Here is a 19,349-nt window from a genome sequence, read left to right on the forward strand (position 1 = left end):
TCCTCGAGACGATGACACACTGTGCCTGGAAGACCTAGTGCACCCCGGACTTTAGAGCTTGAGACCGGCGATGCTGCTTGGTAAGGGTCCAATAGCCTACAGAAGCCATGGCTCACCGGTGGTGGAGGGCGACCAAAGCCGAAGCGCACAACCAATCTCTCAAGTCCCTCAAGCCCGCGCTGTGCACGCACCACTCACCATCCACACGTCGTAGTCCGCCGGCGCCGCGCCGCGCTGTGTCCTCAACGCCCTTCCATCCGTCGTCCATCGACCGATTTCCAAGCATCCCCGTCCGAGGTGCGCGCCAGCACCCCCGTCGCTGCACCTGCCTGCATCCCACCGCCGCGGTTCTGCGTTCTCCACCCTCCCTTCTCGGCATTCCTGCACCACCTCTCGATTCCCGCTACCCTCTCTTTCTTCCCTTCTTCCCTTTTCCACTCCTCAGATTGTCGCCATATACCAATGTCTGTCTTCCTGTAGAGGTCATGGATTTCTCCTAAATTGCCCCCGACCACGATCCCGTTTGGGTCTCGCGATTCCGACTCGTTCCTCTGCCCCGCACCGCACCTTTCGGGGCCAGCAGCCAGTTCACCAGCCATTCCCGAAGCTACTACTTTCGTCCCTCCCCCCTCCTCTTCCAGTCTCTCTTGCGATTCCGTTACTCCGAAGTCAATCCTTTACTTGCGCCAACCGCCCATTGACTCGTGTATACTATGAGACTCCGCAAAGCCGCCCGCGTCATTCTCGTCGGTGCCCCCGGTGTTGGGAAAGGAACGCAGTCCGAACGGCTTCTCCATCGGTTTCCGCAAATCCAGTCAATCAGCACAGGAGATCTGCTTCGTAACAATGTCAAGCACCGGACCCCTCTCGGTAAGTGTCACATGGCACCGATGTCCCCCTTCTTCATGCCCGAGCTAACCGGTTGTTACGTAGGCATCAAGGTCGAGAAGACCATGAAGTCCGGCGGGCTAGTCGCTGATGAGCTGATTATGCGCCTGATCTCCAACGAGATGTACAAGAACGGATGGCTTCTCAACAGCCGCAGAAGACCCCAGGTCATGACGTTGTCCTCTTCCTCGACCGCGGTGGACTCCTTCTACGACGAGCACATGGACGACTGGGTGACGGCCTCCGGCGCGCTTGACAGCCATTCCGCCCCCGAAGCCTCCGAGGACCCTGCGGCCTCTTTCATACTCGACGGTTTCCCGAGAACAGCTACCCAGGCTTTGGTTTGCGACAAGCTTATCCCCATCAATCTGGTCGTGTCGCTTAAGACCCCGTTCCACGTCGTGATGGAGCGCATCTCCGGCCGCTGGGTCCACGAGCCCTCTGGCCGTGTGTACAACACTACTTTCAACGCCCCGGCGGTCCCCGGTAAGGACGACGTCACCGGAGAACCCCTCACGCAGCGCCCAGATGATACCGAGGCGGTGTACAGGGAACGATTCCGCAAGTTTCAGGAGACCAGCGAGCCCCTTCTCGAGCACTACGACAAGAAAGGCGTTCTCTGGGAGGTTGAGGGCATGAGCAGCGATGAAATTAGCCCTCTGCTTTTCGACGAATTCGAGCGACGTTTTGTCCATTGATTAATAATTTTCCCACCTTATTCTTTTTCTATATCTACCGGAGTTACATGTGGTCAAGATACCTCGGGCTAGCCAGAAAGACCCATGGAATGGGCAGGTTGGACGGATGGGGACAAACCCCAAGGGCGGTCGCAGTACAAACACTTTGCTGATTCGAACATTGATTGTTATCATAGGTACATGTATCAATATACAAGCATTTCGTTGCATGCATTCGGTGCGCTGTGCTGTGCCATGTGTTCCCAGCGTGACCTCGCATGGATGATGTGCGCCCGCATCTCGATTGCTCGGGTAGCGTTTCTAAGAGCTGTAACACATCCGCGGAGTAATAGCCAGCTAGCGGCAAGGGTGTCTTGCTGTCATCCAAACAAGCTAAATGCAGTCTCTTAATGCATTGAGAACTCGAACCGCGCACCTCGGATTTATCTACACAGTACCTAAGGACCCTGTGCGCCTGTCTCGGCGGTTATCTGGGCGGTTGCCTGCTTCTCCAGTATCTACATCGTACCTATCAAGCTCCGGCGCCGGGGAGGCGGGTGATCCACAATTGTTTAGCAATCCAAACGTGCCGCGGTGCGTCCCGCTCCGTGACGTAGACCCGGCCGGATTTGATGCATGTTCCACAGTCTATGACGGACTAGCCATGGGGCCCCGAAGGATTCACCGGGCTTGGATGGTACTGTTCAACTGGAGGCGGGGAAGGAAGCTTTCTGCTCTATAGGATCGGCCTGGCTGATTGTCGCTGGCGTCAATGCCGTGTCCCTTGGTGGGCTGTAGCTGCGGGCACTTACCGTTGGCTCGGGAGACATGCGGCAGGCCGTGACTTGTTCTCTGCAGCTCCATCATCTGAGAAGGACCGTGTCTTGGCGTGACCGACGGCTGTATATAGTTTCTTGGTTGAAGAGCAAGATGCTCTAATTGCGAAGCTGTCCTTCGTGGACTTAATTTCAGGTCAATCACGTAGCCACCATATGTTTACGGAACCAGATAACTATATTTACTTTCAGTTGTTTTCGACACCATCGCACTTCGAAACGAAACACCGCGTATCAAACCTTCCAGAAGGTGACTTGCTACACTGAAGCCCGCAAGTACAACAGTCCCCACAGTCTCAGCGGCTCGGGCAGATAGAAAATGTAGGCGCCGGGGCTCATAAAGCAGAGCTGATATGCTGAACATGCTGGCGGATAACGCGGGAGCCATGCCTGTACCCGAGGAGAGTAGGACGAGAGGCTCTTCGGAGGTGCAATTCGGCATGAACCGTCCCCCGCGGCTCCTGCTGATGGCTCTGGGATTTAAGCATGGAAGTGGTTGGTTCGAGGCGGTGCGAAGGATCTCATTCTAGTTTGTAGGATACAATGGCCATCGTCAGACTTTGAGTGCAACTCAAAGGTATTATGTCTGCGTCAGGTTGACTGGCGTAGTCCTGCTACAGCAGCCGCGTTGGGTACTGCTACAAGCTTGTTGGACGTTTTGTTTTCTACTTTACTTTCCAGTTGCATCGCAGGGCTCTATCAACATTCAAATGTCTGCAAGCTGTATCTTGCATATTTCTCAAGGTCGGTCCGTGAAACTATGATAATTGTGATCAAGATACTCATTCGATTATGGAGTGGAGCCTGGGGTGACAGGTCTTGGCCTTGCAATCTTCGTGATGTGTGCATGGCACTAGCAGTACCCCAGTGTCCTTGAGTGAGACGACGCTGTTAACCTTGACAAGAGAGACCATCGCTATATGAAACTGCGCCAAACTCGACCGGTTGTCATCAACCGGGGAAAAGCAACAGTTGCTGTGTCTTATCAATACGAAAGTGAATGCCTCTCCTGGTCGCTTGGATTTCAACTGGGGAGCCGAAAGAGGGTGACATCAAGTAGTCGATAAGAGCAAGACGGCACCTTGCATCGAAAGCGGTCGGATTAACCTCGTGGAAGGCAGTCAAGTCATGGTCGTTCCCGTTCCTGTTCTCGGCGTTCCTCCCCGTCGTGCCCCATTTAGGTCACATTTCCACGTGACCCTCTCGGGATGCATTTCGCGAGTGTTCGCGAGACGAAGTTCGAGAATCACTCCAGTATCCACCCGGACACCCGAGAAAGCTCTTGAAGGTCGGTCGGACGGGATCCAGCGGGGCAATTCGCTCTCTCCCCCGTGGAGAGATGTCGGCCCTACCACAATGTCGAAACCCACAATGACTCCGAGATGACAGGCCATTTTCTCAGTTGCGTCCTACGTATCGGTGGCTCCGGGTATTGACCGACAGATTTCGCGTGGCTTCCGTCCTTTCCCCTCCTCTTCTTTTCCGTCAGGTTGATGGGCATTTGCCATTTTTCACTCAGACAAATTCTTGCTCTGAAACTTCGTCGACATCCCCGTCGTCCCTGGCGATTTGGCCCGCAGATATCGTCTCCTCCATCAGCAACCACGATGCTTCAATCAGCAAAACGCCAACTGACTTCTGTGTGTGTCAACGGTCAACCCGACGGACGGCCCACGGCACGCCCAAACCGGAGAAGCAATTGCAACCCCATGGAAATCCCAGCAGCTCAGCGGACACAGCAGGCGTGGAGACCTCCACATTTCCCCCGAGTGGGAGCCCGGAGGAGCTCCCCTTTTCACGCAGACGGGAGGATGATCGATTGCAGCGCGGCGGGGGTTGGGGCTATCGCAACCCCCTGCATAGCCACCGGTTGCATTTGCCGAATAGGGACCTCGAGACCCAAGACTCTTGAGCCTGGCCCAGCTCGCCCAGCTAAGTATGCCTTTTCCAGTTTTTCCCGCACAGATACGCCCGAAATCTTGATTCTGGTCTCGTCAATCGCCCGAGAAGCAGCCGGCACGCATCCTTTCAATTCTCGACTGGAGAAACCATATGTACACAATTTTCGTGGGGGGCGGTAATTTTGGACCTTTTCGTCATGGCAAGCGCAGGTCGCCTGTTCCCATTCATGGACACCCATGCCATTGGTTCCACTACTATATCGGCTACAGCCACATCCTAAATCACTTTCATGGTGCAGAACCAGGAGAAAGCGAGTCGCAAGTGGCTCAGGCTTGAGCGAGAGCGAGCGAGAATGAGAGAGAAAAAAGCGACAGGTCCGCACGCCCGCTGCCCACGAGCCCCTGTCCGGGGAACGCCCGAGTCCTTTATCCTAGTTTTCAACCCTCCTTTCACCCCCCAAAGCGAGGAAACAATTGCCCATAGGAATATCCCAGGGTCAAAAGAGAGGAAGAGCCCAAGTGGAGCGTCTAGAGGAGAGGCGAAAGAGGGAAGAAGGGGGCGCATCCCATCCGTACCCGAGCCGACCAACAACAGCGCACCATCTCCACGTTGCATTTCCATCCTCGGATTCATTGCGCCTTCAGGGAACCCGGTTGCTGCCTCTACTGTCTGTACCTTTTAGGCTCTGAGCGACTGCCGGTGTCTCTAAGCCCCGCGCGTCTTTGTTTAATGTCAACCTGTCAGGCCTCCGTTCCCATTTTACGCTGGTTCCCCCATCCCAGGCCCAATATCTCTGCCTCCCCAAATACATTTATTCATTGAACCGTCGACAAAAGTGTCCGCACTGCATCTGTCTATTGGTTCGTCCCGTTAGCGAGAAGGAAAGCGAGGGATTAGAAGGAGCCACAGCAGCGGCCTGCTGTGCCGTCGAATCGCACGCGGAACCCTGCGTGTATCAGCAAGGTGCTGGGCAGGTTTGCAGAAACAACACGATCCAAAAGCAATTTGAGAAAGCGAAGGTGACGGAACCCGAAAATCGCCATCTATTAAGCAACCCGAATTCCCCCCTCTCTATTTTCAGCTGCCCACCGCGCTCCGCCGCGGGCGTGGCTTGCGATGTCAACATGGACGAAGAAAAGCACAAGTTCATAATCCCGATCCATGAGCGGCGGCACCAGCCCGGAACCGTCACCACCGACCCGACCTCGCTGCCGAACGATGCGCAACTGCCAATAGAATCCCCCGAGATCCAGCAGATTGAATCTTTCCCGCACTCGTACCCTCGAAATGCCCACCTCCGAGACATTCCAGATGTGTCGCCACCGTACTCAGAACCAAGGATCGGCTCCGATGCACCTGGCGACCCGGCTGCGGCCATGGCCGCACGACGTGTTCCGGCGCCGGCGTTGGCGCCGTCCGATCCCGAACAACAGCGCCACCATCACCACCAGCAGCATGGCACCTTGACCGGTTGGAGACAGAGGTTCGATAGAGGCAGAGAGAATGAGGAGAGGCCGAGAAAGACTATCCTGGGCCTGACCGTGTTCCGGTTCTGGGCCGCCGTCGCATTGGGAGTCATCATCGTCGGCGTCGCCATAGCCGTCGGCCTGGCGCTGGGGTTGGCTAACCGGTACGTCTGACGAACGAGCTACTTTCTCTTACAAAACTCTTTCTCTCCTGCTCCTCCTCCTCCTCCTACCTCGACCGCCCTTTCGCCCCGTTTTCGTCGTTCGTCTTCAGCCTCGGGCTGACGGAAAGCCCACCCTCGCCGCCACCAGACGCCCCGGCACTTCCGACGAGATCAAGCCCGTCACCCAGATCCTCGGCGTCCCCTCGCCGGCCCCAATCAACCCGTACTGCCCGCAGCCGACGCCCGGCGCAAACACGACCGTGACGCCCTACGACGCCTCGGGTTCGCCTATCCGCTTCAACAACGACCAGGTCATGTCCTTCGACATCCTGTGCAACACCTTCTACCCGCAGCGCCAGGGTGTCAACCCGCAGCTGCGCGACATCCTTGTCATGACCGTCCCGGACATGCTCACCTGCATGACGCTGTGCGCGCAGTACAACCAGGGCTATAGCGACGCCGTCGGCGACGACGTGTTCCTAGACGGCGGCGGCATCTGCGTAGGCGTCGCACTCGTCAAGGGCGCCGCGCAGTTCTGCCACCTGAAGAATGCGACGGGCGTCAACGCCACGGCAGCGGCCGGCGGGTTTGACGTCGACAGCGCCGTGCTCACCGGCGACTGGACGAGCATGACGAGCATCGAGCAGATTCTGGCGTTTGGGGGGAATGTGGAGGTCACCCCCAACGCGACCGCTACGATTGGCTAAAACGAAACCACATGAATGAGAACGGGGCTTTCGTGTTGGAGCGTGTTGGAGCATTTCTCTGTTGGACTTGGAGACAACGCCGCTCCTCGGTGTTGCTTTCCCTTCCTTGCGTTTTTCTTCTTCAATTTTTTTTGCCCCCTTTTCCGGCAAGGGACCTATTTGGCTCGAGCAGAGCAGCAAGAACACGAGCGAAGCGTTGTAAATACACATCATCCGGGGGACTGGTGCCTCTTAAAGATCACCCCCCATCGCTAATGTAAAGGGAGGGGCTTCTTTTTGTTTACTTTACAGGTGGCTTCTAGAGCTTACAGGTTACGCACCTAGATACGACGGCGAGCGGGCTTGAAGGATCGAGCCATACAGTGTTGGGCCCGGCCAGTCTGGCGACGGTTAGAGAAGGCAAACGACATGTTCTTCACGAAGAGCAGAGCAGCGAGCTTGGGCTGGTTCGGTGTAGCCAAGTTCATACACTTGGGATCAACCAGTCTCGCGTGACTGTTGCAAGCATGTATACAGCACAGGACGCACAGTACATATACGGCGAGACACCTCTCCGCAGAATCATTTACATACAAATGACATAAAACCTTTCTTTCTGCATTGATTCTCCCATAAACACGTACAACAAACTATCCTATACCTCTTTACAACAGCTTTGTCCAAACTCCGCCGAGAGGTCATTTGATCTCAGACTGTACACTTGCACAAATAAGAATCATGTTGCATACATGCATTCCCCTTTATCCATTCATAGCCGATCATGTGTAACCAACCACTCAGGCACATCGTCCCGAGGTTTCATCTCAGAGCTACCTCCCAATCCGATTCAGCGGCGCAGAAGTGTCTACCCTTCGAACTCATGTCTCCTGGTCCAACGTCTAGTTGCGCCACTCCGAACCGTTGTCGATTCCATTGGGCGTGCCACTGCTACTGGATGCCCGGTTTGGGTCATCATCGTCGTCGTCATCCAATACACGAGCAAGCTCATCCGGGTCTTTCATCTTAGCATCGGGGTCGACAACACCGTCGAGCTCCTCGGCCTGGCGCTGGTTATCCCTATCGGTGTCCAGGACGCCCTCGTCGGCACTCACGGAGATGCCGCGAGCACCCCACTTGGGCCGACCGCCGCGGCGAGTCTGGCCATCGTCATCACCGAGCGCCGGTGCGCTCTCCTCGTCGTCAGATTGCACATCGATGCGCTTGCCAAAGATCCTGTTGAGCAACCAGCCGCGGCGCAGGTCGTCAGCGTCGACGATGCCACCGTTACGGAGCTTGACGCGCTGGCGAGTGTAGTAGACCCAAGCAAAGTCAAGGTACAGGGCTGTCTGGACAATGCCGAAGATGACCGAGACCGTATTGGGATCCTTGTCATTGATGTCAAGCTCCCGGGTGATCCAGCCGAGGAGGTAGAAGGCACGGTAGGAACCGAGTGTGACAAGGTAGAAGGAGTCGATGACGGTCGGCACAGTCGTCTGGCGTAAGAGGAGGAGCTGGGGCAGGATGCAGGTGGACTCGAGGATCTGAGAAAAGACCCAAAGCCACTGGCGGATCGAGGTTAGCAAAAAGCTTAGCAGGGTCTACCGCGCAAACCGGCTACTTACGACTTTGAACCCCCACCAATCCTCGAAGATCATCATAACGAAGGGGGACAAGAGCAGCGAGCCGGCAAAGACGCCGGCGCCGACCTTCCAGGAGATCTCACGCTCTCTGGTGCGGGGGAAGATCCACTGCATTGCCCCAATGATGTAGAACGACGATGATATGTAGAAGAGCTTGAATATGAGGTTCCATGGCGTTTGTTGGGAGAATAAGTCGAGGTAGCGCGTGCAGAAGACGATGGCGTACAAGCCCTGGGTGATGAGGGACACACCTATGCACGCACTCGGTCAGCATCGGTATAGTAACTTGTCATGTTCAGCGAGCGTACCCTCAGCGCTTCTGTTGCGGTGTATCGCAAACATCAGGATGCATTTCGACAGGAGGTGGGAGATGTCTCCCATGTACCTGAACAACTGGTCGAGCGAGCAAGTTAGCGGGCTGCTTTGGAAAAAAGCCATCAACCTCGAGGCACATACGTTCCACGCAGTCATGGTGACGGATTGAAAGTCGAGCTGCTCCCAGCAGGTTCCGTTCTATCGAAAAGGTGCAATGGTGGGCGGGCTCGGTAGATGCGTTTGCGACACGCAAACAAACAGCAACGAACGGGAGCAACGGGCGCTCCGTTTCACATCACACGAGGCGGCAAGCTAGCCCACGAGAGGGAGGTCGGTTCGGGTGATTGGGCTCTAGTGTGATCGAGTTGCTGTTACTGAAGCTTGGAAAGAGGTAGGATGGATGCACGACTTGAGCAACAGTCGGGATTGAAGGCCATTCGAGGTGGAATGCGGAGGTGTGAAGCTTGTCGGTTCCCGTGGTACCTCGAGAGATTCCCGATTCAGCCAGACGCCGCGCGGGCTGCAACACTCCTCCGCAGCAGGAGCCGCCCAGCTGGCCTTATCAGCTCGAGCCTGAGCCTTATCCGTGCTGGAGGAAGGTGACGACAACCTGGACCCCCAGCCACGTAGCGCCATGAGGATGGACGGCGATTGGTCCGAGTTTGACAGGGTCGCTTCTATACCCCCGCAGAAGGGTTGATAGCGCCATCGAAGGCGTGGATTCCCCCAGTTGGTGCCTGTCCGCCTGCTGCGCGGGTTGCGAAGCCCCTGCCGAATAGAGAAATGCATCGTCAGGCAGGGCATGGGATGAGGGCATTTTCTTGCAATTATTTGGCTGACTGCGATTTGGAGATGGGTTTTCCGACCAGATCAATGGCCTTTCGGAGAACCTCGCGGTCGTTCTCGAACGTGAGCATTTCGACAGCCTGATTGCAGACGAAGAATTTCGCGGCGAACTGCGCTTCCCCTCCCGCCATCACCTCCTCCTCCTCCTTCTCCTTCTCCTCCTTCTCCTCCCCGTCCGGCCTGCCCTCGACGGTGGCGACGTACCACCAGATGAGTTTCACACCGTCCCCTTTGTCGGTGCTTCGAATCGTCAACGTGAACGGCTCTGTGATCGCTCGACGCGCGGCGGCCACGTCCGGGGCGTTGGCATCGTCGTCCGGCGCCGGCGCCCGTGTAGGCATGTCCACAGGCAGCAGTCTGCAGCGGACGCCCGTCTCCTCGAGCACCTCCCGCAACGCCGCCTCGTGCCTGGACTCCCCGCAGTTCCGCCTGCCCTTTGCAAGATACCATTCGTCCAAGGCCAGGTAGTGCAGCAGGCAGACCTTTGCGGGTTCCTTGGACAGATCGAAGACAACTGCGCCACAGCTCTCGACAAAGGCCTCGGAAGAGTACTGGCTTGTGACGAAATTGGAGACCGCCATCGTCTTCGAGTTCGGTGGCTACCGTTGGCCTGGATTGCCTCAATGCGATAGTGCAAGGGGAATCTTGTTCCCGCAGAGTGGGAGTGGATGTCGATCTAACAGGTTGGTCTTGTATTGCAGAATGGTCACGGATGGGATCTCGGCCGTGTTCAGGTGGGTGGGTCCCTAGTCACGTTTGCTTCCGCGGCCCGCCGAGTATCGAGGCCGCCCGCCCGCCTCTTTCGAGAGGTTGCTGTCCGGGCTGTGCCGGCCATGAAACTAGCCGCCCGAGGACCAACAGCCGCCCAGGTTATCTTGGTCTCATTTTGAAGGCCTCGTGACGGCGTTGCTCCGACGCCATCAACTACACTGGAGTAAGGCGCATACGTACGCTGTCACTTGTAAGGCCTGCCGCAATATGTACGGGTCGATCCAGTTCATTTAAGGTGACAATTCGGTCTCGTGGAAGCTTAGGGCATCTACCATTTAAGGTATGTAGTTGACACCGTGGAGTAGCAGTAGGCTGGGCCTGAAGAACAGGAGCAGTTTCCTTGCTGAAACAGCATTCTGCAACCGTTTATAGTCAAATCCTTTCTCGCAGCTGCCTCCTCATCTCGAAGAAACACAGACGCAGACACCCGGGCTCAACTAGACTCGAGTTCCCGGACAACCCCTATCCTCTACAAGAAGCCAGGGCGGAGGGAATACCGGAATGGGTCGCCCTTGAGCCCCCAATCACTAAAGCATCGCCGCGCGCAGCAATAGACGTCGTCAGCGCACACGTCGCGTCAATCTCACAACCCCCCCTCGGTATGTGGGCGGGCAAAAGCCATGAAGCTGGTCGCAAGGGAGGGATATCTCTAGTATCGAGCAGCGGGGTCGGCAAGCGCCAACGGCCACACCATGACGCGGCCCAGCTGGGTATTCTGTGAAACAGCGTCGAAGGACCTAGACGGTAGCGCCCCCTCCAACCGGGTATCTCGGCCTCCCCACTAAACCCGTTGGTGATGCTTCGCTTTTGAACAAGGACAACGACTACAAAGTGAGTGCACCAGCGTTTTGCTTGTTGGTCCAATGGTCCAAAGGTCCATGACCCATCGCCGCAGTGCCGAAAGTGGGGGAATCCGTGCCTCTTTTGCTGCGAATCGTCGCCCTGTTGGGCCCCGCTGTGGGCTGGTTGTTGGAACCAGAGGAGAGGAGGCTATTACCTATGTATCCGTACACTATGTTGGATTCGGCCTTCCCACCAGGCTTTTGAGCGTCTTACCCGTGCTTGTTTTGCTTGTTGTTGGTTTGGTCCTGGGCAGCCGCCCACAAACCCCTGGCCCCCAGCATGGATGCCTTCGCCTCCCTCCCCCTCTCATCCGGGAGCACACTTCGGGTCTTTCGGCGGTTGGGGGTGGCACGGCGATTGAATTGGCGCATGGCGAGATGTAGATAAATCGAACTTGCCACCCTCCTTGAGTGTTGTGTGGTTGAGCTGCTTGGTTGTTGGTTCGGTTTGTCACCTGGATTGCATCTACTTTTGAAGCATCAAAGTATATTTTCCTACAGGCTTCTCTCCGTCGCATCCATTTGTTGTTGATTCGTCATTACGTTCTGGCCAGTGAACCTTGGATTACCGCCAAGTGACTACGGCTTCCCGTCCTTGCTGCAAGAACCGGGGTGGAAGGAACAAGCGCCCTCACTCTCACTCTCACTCTTGCTCTCACCCTCACCCCGTCGCTGCCCTCCGCCTTTGATGACGTTTTGCCTAGCCAGACGGGAAGTCAGATATTAACAGGGGCCAACACCAACAAAACCACGCCGCCTCGCCGTGTCTTTTGCCCACGACGATCAATCTCTAAATTCAGAAGGCCCGGTTTTGTGCACGACAGAAGAAGAAAAAGGAAGCAGCAGGACGAAATGCAGTTCGGACGCCTCCTATCGGCGATCGTCGCCGGTCTAACAATCGCTCAAGCCACGCCGATCCGAGAGATATCTCCGGCCACCTCTCTCCCCGAAGAAGCGGCAGCGGCAGTAGAACCCAAAGAAATCCGGAGCCAGCCGACGAAGTACTTCCGCGAAGCGAGGTAAGTCCATTGGATCGTTCACTATATTCCTTTCCCTCTGTCAGAATTTCAGATGAAAGACACGGACGACACGAGCCCAAAAGCCTCTTCTGGAACTCTAGGTCTTGCGATTATGGGCGAGGATCACTACAATGGGTGATGAGGACCATTGTGCTGACTGAAATCTGGAAAACAGTTTTTCTGCACACTACGACGCGCGCTTCGCCTCAAAACCGCTGAATGAGACGGCTCAGCGCGATGCTGTAAAGGTTCTGGTCCAGACCTACCTCGCGACCCTCGCCGACCTGGGCGTCCAGACGTGGCTCATGCACGGCTCCCTCCTCGGGTGGTGGTGGAATAAGCAGGTTCGTCCCCTGCCCCCCTCCTCTGTCCAGGCCTGGAACTTCACACACCTCTTTTGACCACGGCGCCGCTAACACCCGACAGATCCTCCCCTGGGACTCGGACGCGGACGTTCAGGTCACAGAAGACGGCATCACCTTTCTCGCCGCCTACTACAACATGACGACCTGGTACTTCAAGTATCCCTCCATCCCGCGGGGCCGCTTTTTCCAGCTTGAGGTGAACCCCAACTACGTCCACCGGGGCCAGGACACCTCTGACGAAGGCAACGTCGTCGACGCCCGTTGGATCGACATGGACAATGGCCTCTTCATCGACGTCACCGCCGTCCGATACGTCGAAGATCACCCCGAGGGTGCCGGCGTGCTCGCCTCCAAAGATGGCCATGAGTTCCGCGACACGTACCTGTACCCGCTGTTGGAGACCACTTTTGAGGGCGTCAAGGCCAAGATCCCGTATAAGTACAGGGAGATGCTTGTCGCTGAGTACGGCGAGAAGGCCTTGACGGACAAGGAGTTCAAGAAGTGAGTTTCCCAAGGAAACAAATCTCAGTGCCAGCGCATTGCTAACAGCCATTTTAGTCACAGATTCATCGACGATAAGATGGAATGGGTTCCTAACGATGAGCTTTGACACTTGAGAGCATAGCTATGCTTGATTTCCGTAGCTGGCTAGCACAGTGACTTTGCAGGCGTTCAGGGGGTGTTTGTAAAAGGCCATATGACCGGTGGCAAAACGGAAGTGTCTTTACGTAGGGCGTTAGGGATATACCCAAGGCTCCGGTTTTAGCAAAAGATAAAAGCAAGCAACAGATAATGCTAAAATAACAGTTTCGACGCTAGTCGTCCATATTGCTCCCATCAGGTCTTCCTGGTTTTCGGCAGGTCACTTGCCATCGCAGAAACCACCATGTGCTTTCGACGATAAGCTCGACATGTCGGTCGACGTCTTCGTTACTGTCCCCTCTTCAGAATTGTTGGCCATTTCACCTTCTCCGCTACCAACTTGTTCAACACCTGTGGCAACCCCGTCCACAACCCGCTTGACTTTAGACGACAGGCCGTTGATGTGGACAAGGAGAGGGCACTTGGTCCCGCCTCCACATTGATGCGGGATATCGAGAGACATTCTGGAAATCCGCTTCAAGATACACGATATCGAAGCATCGTTCTGTCGCAAAATGCTAGGCGGCCAGAGCCTTTTGATAGTGAGAATCCTGAGATACTCGCCGACCCGGTGTGGCTTGCTGCAAACTTCCGAATAGAGCATGACACTATGGCATGGATGGCACCTTTTGGCAGTGCCTGGATGTCGACGACCGCAATGTGGGCAGAGCTTACGATCCGTGGGGTACACTTGGCTTTGGCTTTCCAAGACGCCGTCAAGGGAGTGGATCGACTCGGACACGCGGGCTAACAGCTTGACCACGTCGTCATGTAGTCCACCTGTGATTGTCACTTGTCAGCGTTTCCAGCCTTCCATAGCTCGATCAAGTAGGTCAGTGGTGAGCGATAAGGGCGTTGAGAGACAGCCGAAGAGGTACAAGGTGAAAAACTTACTAAGTGATTCGTTCTCTAGCAAGTGACCAAGGGTCTGGTTCTTCCTCCATATTTCGGGAAAGTCGATGGCAAGATTGTGGACAGCAAAATCTCTCAGCTTGCGTGACTCCGCTTCGGCCTTGAACGCAATTGCTGAACTTAACAGCATACCCAGATCCTCTGTCTTCTGCTGGCTGACTTCGGTGATCTCCCGACGTGCCTCCTGAAACCACAAATTAATCCACGGCGTGAGGGCCTTGTCACACTCCAGAATTGAGTTGACTTTGGAGACTTGGAGGAGATCTTGGGCCGGCAGATACCTGTACGTCTCAGTGTCCTTGTGGTGCAGAACAGAGAAGATGCATCGGAAAGCATCTGATTCAGAGTCTACACAGTCGCTCAGTCTGCCAATTTTCTCTCCATCTTGGGTGGTGCTGGCAGCGTCGATCAGTTTGGCAAAAGTTGCGGACGCCACTCTGCAAACTTGAGAAGACAACTGATAGCCGGCAATGAATGACTTTTGGCTGTTGAGCAGAATGACGAAAATGTCGCCATCGGGGTAAAGAGGCTCGGAACATCGTATGTGTGGGTCGGTACTCATAGGAGCCTCCGTTCTTAGATGGACGCCTCCTTCGGGAGACGGTTCTCGGTCGCAGTTGTATTCTTCTGCCATGTCAGGCTCGTAATAGTCGGCAGGGTTGCAACAAGCTAGGTATGGTGACATCCAGCAATCAAGAGCATAGCCGAAGATCTTTCTAACGTCGGTTTAGTTTAGACAAATGGGTTGGGCCGATGATGCAAAGAAAACGCGGCTGAGATGAGACAGTAAAGAAGGGAACGAGGAAGAACGCACGAGACATTGACACGAGAAAAGGGGGCAGGCAGAGAGCATTCATAGGAGATTTGACTTGTTTGGAAGGCAGGCGGCATATCGTTGCGTCCTTCTGCCTGCTTCGGTAGATGTCTACTTATCTACATAGAAAGCACCGTTCCTGCCGTTGAGCGAGACACTGTTTCTGCGAGAGAAATAGAATGCCTGGGTAAGTGGGTCAAGCAACTGGGAGGGCCATTCGCGGAGGCTTGTATGGGTTAAATAAAGCAAGTGAAAACCCCTTCTCACAACTAATAGAAGACTGGATGGTCTCTCTCACAGAGTCCCTTACCCTGGTTGAGTGGGCGTTGTGGACAACGCTGCGATCGACTTTCCCGGTAGATGTGGAGGCACTTACTAGAGCGGGAACTATGCATCTAGCCGACCGACCTCTGACTGAGCTGGCATCAAGCCAGCGAATGTCTTCTGCAAGATAATGTAGAAACGTCTGGCAACCCCTTCCATTTCGGAAATCATGCTGTCTGAGGATATGTCAGATCTGGACTTGAGCACAGCCGCTTTCTTTAATGCAGGCTACTTGCCTGTGGAACCTCCCGGAAGTGTAGCTACTCGCTAACAGCAGAAGCAGCTAGAACGAGGTTCCTAATGTCCTAACACTTACTGTTGCGACTAAACTTGGCAAGCCACCTGTTCACACAGAGCCTGAGGGGCACAGCGCAGCAGTGTTTATCGCAGTGCACAACGACGACCGCAAAGCTTTTAGCACTCAACGTGTACCCTTCAGTCTTACACTGGTAGTATATGATAGAAGAACAACGTCCATTACTGCCGACTTATCGTTGCACAGATGAATACATGGTCTGGATCCATCTCCAGTCTTGGTGTCTTTCTCAAAACCAGAGATAAACAGAGCTTTAAAACAGGTAAAAGTGGTCTTAGAATCTGAGCAGAAACAAGTACCTTTTTCCACGCAATTAGGGCTCATTAAGTCGGCAACTATTAGAACAGCATCTCTGCGTACATAGAGCTCGTCCGCTCCTTGGACTTCAGTCATAGTGGTTAGTTGCACATTTCGTTGATCCGAGATTTGTTGTCTCAGCTAGGTTGAAAGACGGGCTGGTCAGGGCGGATGTATGATGCTGTAGAGCAGTTGCTATTGCCATACGTACGCTAGATACTAATACAGTGTAGCCTTGGAGGCCGTTCGATCTTTGATGACGAATCCCATGAAGTAACTGTTTCTCGTCCAAAGTCTCATGGCACGATCTACTCTCCACTTGTTTTCGTTGTCTCTTTAAGGTAGTTTAAGAGCGTTGGGCATTTGGTGGATAAAGCGGTCTGGGCGGGTGCTGGGCCTTTGCAATTTGCCCTAGAGGTAGTGGCAGCGAACACCTAGAAATTCTGGATTATCTTAGTGAAGACCAGCTTTTACAGTCGTTTCGGTAATATGGTTGGGTCTTGGATAGAAGACCAAGAAATGGCGGTACGGTATTACCTGGCTGTTGGGATGCGGGAGCAGCAGGATACAAGCTGCACGCAAGAAATGGGTACCTTTTGGTAACGCGTTTTTTTTGAAGGCATCGACACGCAGAGGCACTTGTCTGACCAGGCTTACAGAGTTGAACGGAGTTGAATCTCTTGGCTTTTATGTTACCCTTCTCGGTGTAGAGAGTGCTGGTGGAGTTTACCACTACATCGGTACCCACCTAGGTACCTAAGTTGTTGATGACGCACGGGCCATATTCGATACTTTGCAGGGGTATCCGGCGTAAGAGGCGCGCGTCACGTCAGGGACCAAGACGCGCCCCTCTATCCGTACTGCGTTCTAGTCTAAGCCTTAAGCCGTGCATCTCAACCATTACGATTCTATTCTGTGCTTCGACGTCAAATCAACACCAATGGTAATACTGTTTTACCTCGAATTTTTTTGAGGATACCAAAAACCTTACGTTGGTTCCACAATCCGCGACTATGGCTAGTGAGTCGCGATGCGTCGGGCACCTCGCCAAGACAGTTGCTGATCCTCGACAGGCCGGGCGGAGCGCATGCAACAGCGCATGCGAGGCGCAGGGCAAGTTCTCCCATTCATTGCTACGTGATTTTTTGGCTGACAGTTCAAAGACATGGCCAGATCGAGGACGTTTCGTTCCAATTGGACTTTGGCGATGACCTCACGACCGAGGTCGAGCCCGAAAATAGCCCAGAGAGGCCGCCACCCCGAACGACACCCACGCCAAACACGTCAGCAAAGAGGCGGAAATTGGAAAGCGATACGGTGCAACCGGCGAGACCAGCGACGAGTGATGCGAACCTAATCACCCTGCAGTCCGTAGGAAAGGCCGATCCCTACCAGGCTCAAGAAGGAATCTCTACCGAACCCACGCGAACTGTGGTCGAGCAACCCGCCACAAGCCCGAAAGCTGCCGTCGAACCGTACGATCCCGATCCCATCGAGTCTCTGCCGCCTTCGAGGCCTGTCGCACTTGCGCCACCTATCTCACCAGTGTCGAAAAGGGTTACGACGGAACACACCGAGGTGGAAGAAAGCCCTCTGGATGCGCCAGGCAGTGGACGACGACGCACAGTCACCACCAGCAGTGCTGTTGCGTCGAGTGCTAGATTACAGCAGGCACTTTCACCTGGTGATAACGAGACCGAGCCTATTCCGATATCTTCTCCGCTGGAGCGTAAAGCACGGAGAAATACAAACAGCACGCGCCGGTCAACGCTCAGCTCCCGAGGAAGTCGAGAACCTGCCGCGTCTGAGGATGACGGTCTGAATGAGCTTTCGCCGGGCCGGGCGAACAGGGTCCTTGAAAGGACAATATCCCCCGAGCTTTCTTACCATATCGATGCGGCGTTGGCGGAACCAATTGAACCTGTCGATGAACCATCACCAGAGCCAATATTTAGGCCTGTTTTGGAGCCGGGACCAGAACCAGAACCAGTTGTGGTAGGCGAACCCGAACCGGAGCCGGAACACGACGAAAGCTTGGCGGAGGAGGTGAATGCGAACGAGGCAGCCGAACGACTAGGACGAAAACGACCACGCAGGAGTCCCAGACGACCGTCTCCTGAACCAGACTCGACCAATGCCGACGAGGCGCAAGAAGAGCCGCCCCCTAAGAGACGGAGAAAACAGTCACAAAAGAGCCCGGCAGAACAGAAGCAAGGGAGACCAAAGGCGTCTTCCAAAGCTAAACACTCTCCAACGAAGCGCAAAAGGAAGCAGGGGGCCGACGGGACCGAGGAGTCAATTACTATTCCCATCCAGCGGTTCACCAAAAGATTACCAGTCGCGGAGGGTAACGACGATGACGCTGACGTGCTCAATCTGGATATACCGTTTGCTGCGCGTGGTGGAGTCAACACCGTTGATGTACTAACCCAAATGTGCGACGAGATCATCGAGGCAAGTCTAGACACCCTCAAGGAGGGTGTGCGAAACGCCACAGATAAAGCCACCAAGAGGGAACATCAAGTGCAGCTCCGAGCTCTGGAGGCTTACCAGGAGGAGCTGAGGACTCGACTCCTCCAGCATGTGGGTATACAATGTCCGGGACCCGGTTGCCACTGCTGACTCATGTTTAGACCATCCTCCTCGACGCACTCCACAGCTTGCGCAAGCGAGTACGCAGCGTCCAGAAAGAAAGGATCGCTCTTCGGGACGAAATCATGCAGATTCGTGCCGAGCGAGAACAGGTGGCACTCCGGAAGGACGCTGTCAGAATCAAGCACGAAAAGGCGACCCAGGAAGCCCTGGTAGGACCTCCCAGTCACACTCTAAGTCAGCCTTGCAGCTCTAACGCGTGTCCACAGAGTCAATTGAGCTTATCTTCGCAGATGCATGACATCGACCTGGCTGTGGAGCGTGGTCGGGCGGCGTCCGAGCTTGGCCCGGCTGAGAAGAAGACGGCCGAGCTGGCTAACCTCGAGATTTTGATATCCAGAATTACAGACCAAGCATGTACGCAAAGCGGTGCAGGAGGGTCACTAAAGCAGATCAAGGACTTCAATGCTTTCCTTGAACGAGCGGCCGTGGCCCTGGAAAGCAGATGAGCGCTACACAAATGTGAGCGGGAGCTCTCAGTTTTACCAACGTCATGTCTGCTTCTTACGCTGCGGTTCGACCTCGGAATGGTGGTGTGGTTTCGTTGTGGTTGACGGGACAGAGAGGCAGACCATTGCCGAGGATACCCAGGATATTCGGCATTCGGCTCATTTGATGACTACCTAACCTACCTACGGTTATTAAGTATTTCTTAGCCCAAACAATACAGCGGTGGGCGGCGGGTACACTGCCTAGGACAACGCACCGCACGGTGCCAACTCTAACGTCCAATTACAGCAAGAAGCACACACCGGGAACAGGCCACCTTTTTCAGAGGGCATTTTGCCCGCCTACTGCACACCAATCAGGCGCCGACCAGATCGAAACTGGTCTAGATCTAGGCGTTATCCAGATACTGAGAGCGAGCGCCACTACTTTGGTCTGGTCACCCATTGCCGGGTTTGACGTCACGCGAGCCTTGTTCAAATGGCTTCCTCCATCCCATCAGCCTTCGTTTTGATCAAATCCCCTTAC

The 19,349-nt window shown here is 54.9% G+C and overlaps 8 protein-coding genes across 8 annotated transcripts; 4 read left to right on the forward strand and 4 right to left on the reverse strand.

The window, feature by feature from the left end:
* Positions 1 to 713: 713 nt before the first annotated feature.
* CH63R_05936 (GTP:AMP phosphotransferase, mitochondrial) lies at positions 714 to 1,586 on the forward strand (the record flags this gene model as incomplete). The annotated part of the gene is made up of 2 exons (XM_018300911.1): positions 714 to 870; positions 934 to 1,586. The coding sequence occupies 2 exons, from the start codon at positions 714 to 716 to the stop codon at positions 1,584 to 1,586; spliced, it is 810 nt and encodes a 269-aa protein (XP_018158761.1).
* A 3,841-nt stretch (positions 1,587 to 5,427) lies between these two features.
* CH63R_05937 (uncharacterized protein) lies at positions 5,428 to 6,640 on the forward strand (the record flags this gene model as incomplete). Its single annotated transcript, XM_018300912.1, has 2 exons — positions 5,428 to 5,933; positions 6,082 to 6,640. The coding sequence occupies 2 exons, from the start codon at positions 5,428 to 5,430 to the stop codon at positions 6,638 to 6,640; spliced, it is 1,065 nt and encodes a 354-aa protein (XP_018158762.1).
* An 878-nt stretch (positions 6,641 to 7,518) lies between these two features.
* CH63R_05938 (ER lumen protein retaining receptor) lies at positions 7,519 to 8,730 on the reverse strand (the record flags this gene model as incomplete). Its single annotated transcript, XM_018300913.1, has 4 exons — positions 7,519 to 8,181; positions 8,242 to 8,510; positions 8,568 to 8,652; positions 8,716 to 8,730. 4 exons carry the CDS (start codon positions 8,728 to 8,730, stop codon positions 7,519 to 7,521), a joined length of 1,032 nt encoding a protein of 343 aa, XP_018158763.1.
* A 671-nt stretch (positions 8,731 to 9,401) lies between these two features.
* CH63R_05939 (NUDIX domain-containing protein) lies at positions 9,402 to 10,001 on the reverse strand (the record flags this gene model as incomplete). The annotated part of the gene is made up of 1 exon (XM_018300914.1): positions 9,402 to 10,001. The coding sequence occupies one exon, from the start codon at positions 9,999 to 10,001 to the stop codon at positions 9,402 to 9,404; it is 600 nt and encodes a 199-aa protein (XP_018158764.1).
* A 1,014-nt stretch (positions 10,002 to 11,015) lies between these two features.
* CH63R_05940 (uncharacterized protein) lies at positions 11,016 to 11,405 on the reverse strand (the record flags this gene model as incomplete). Its single annotated transcript, XM_018300915.1, has 2 exons — positions 11,016 to 11,181; positions 11,248 to 11,405. 2 exons carry the CDS (start codon positions 11,403 to 11,405, stop codon positions 11,016 to 11,018), a joined length of 324 nt encoding a protein of 107 aa, XP_018158765.1.
* A 480-nt stretch (positions 11,406 to 11,885) lies between these two features.
* On the forward strand, positions 11,886 to 13,027 carry CH63R_05941 (Mannosylphosphorylation protein; the record flags this gene model as incomplete). The annotated part of the gene is made up of 4 exons (XM_018300916.1): positions 11,886 to 12,052; positions 12,228 to 12,396; positions 12,479 to 12,918; positions 12,982 to 13,027. The coding sequence occupies 4 exons, from the start codon at positions 11,886 to 11,888 to the stop codon at positions 13,025 to 13,027; spliced, it is 822 nt and encodes a 273-aa protein (XP_018158766.1).
* An 828-nt stretch (positions 13,028 to 13,855) lies between these two features.
* Positions 13,856 to 14,862, reverse strand: CH63R_05942 (Btb poz domain-containing protein; the record flags this gene model as incomplete). Its single annotated transcript, XM_018300917.1, has 3 exons — positions 13,856 to 13,878; positions 13,954 to 14,687; positions 14,786 to 14,862. The coding sequence occupies 3 exons, from the start codon at positions 14,860 to 14,862 to the stop codon at positions 13,856 to 13,858; spliced, it is 834 nt and encodes a 277-aa protein (XP_018158767.1).
* Positions 14,863 to 16,735: 1,873 nt separating this feature from the next.
* On the forward strand, positions 16,736 to 18,823 carry CH63R_05943 (AT hook domain-containing protein; the record flags this gene model as incomplete). The annotated part of the gene is made up of 4 exons (XM_018300918.1): positions 16,736 to 16,742; positions 16,879 to 18,305; positions 18,356 to 18,526; positions 18,584 to 18,823. 4 exons carry the CDS (start codon positions 16,736 to 16,738, stop codon positions 18,821 to 18,823), a joined length of 1,845 nt encoding a protein of 614 aa, XP_018158768.1.
* Positions 18,824 to 19,349: the final 526 nt, after the last annotated feature.

This window comes from Colletotrichum higginsianum, chromosome 4 (genome assembly GCF_001672515.1).
Source record: "Colletotrichum higginsianum IMI 349063 chromosome 4, whole genome shotgun sequence".
NCBI classification, from domain to species: domain Eukaryota; kingdom Fungi; phylum Ascomycota; class Sordariomycetes; order Glomerellales; family Glomerellaceae; genus Colletotrichum; species Colletotrichum higginsianum.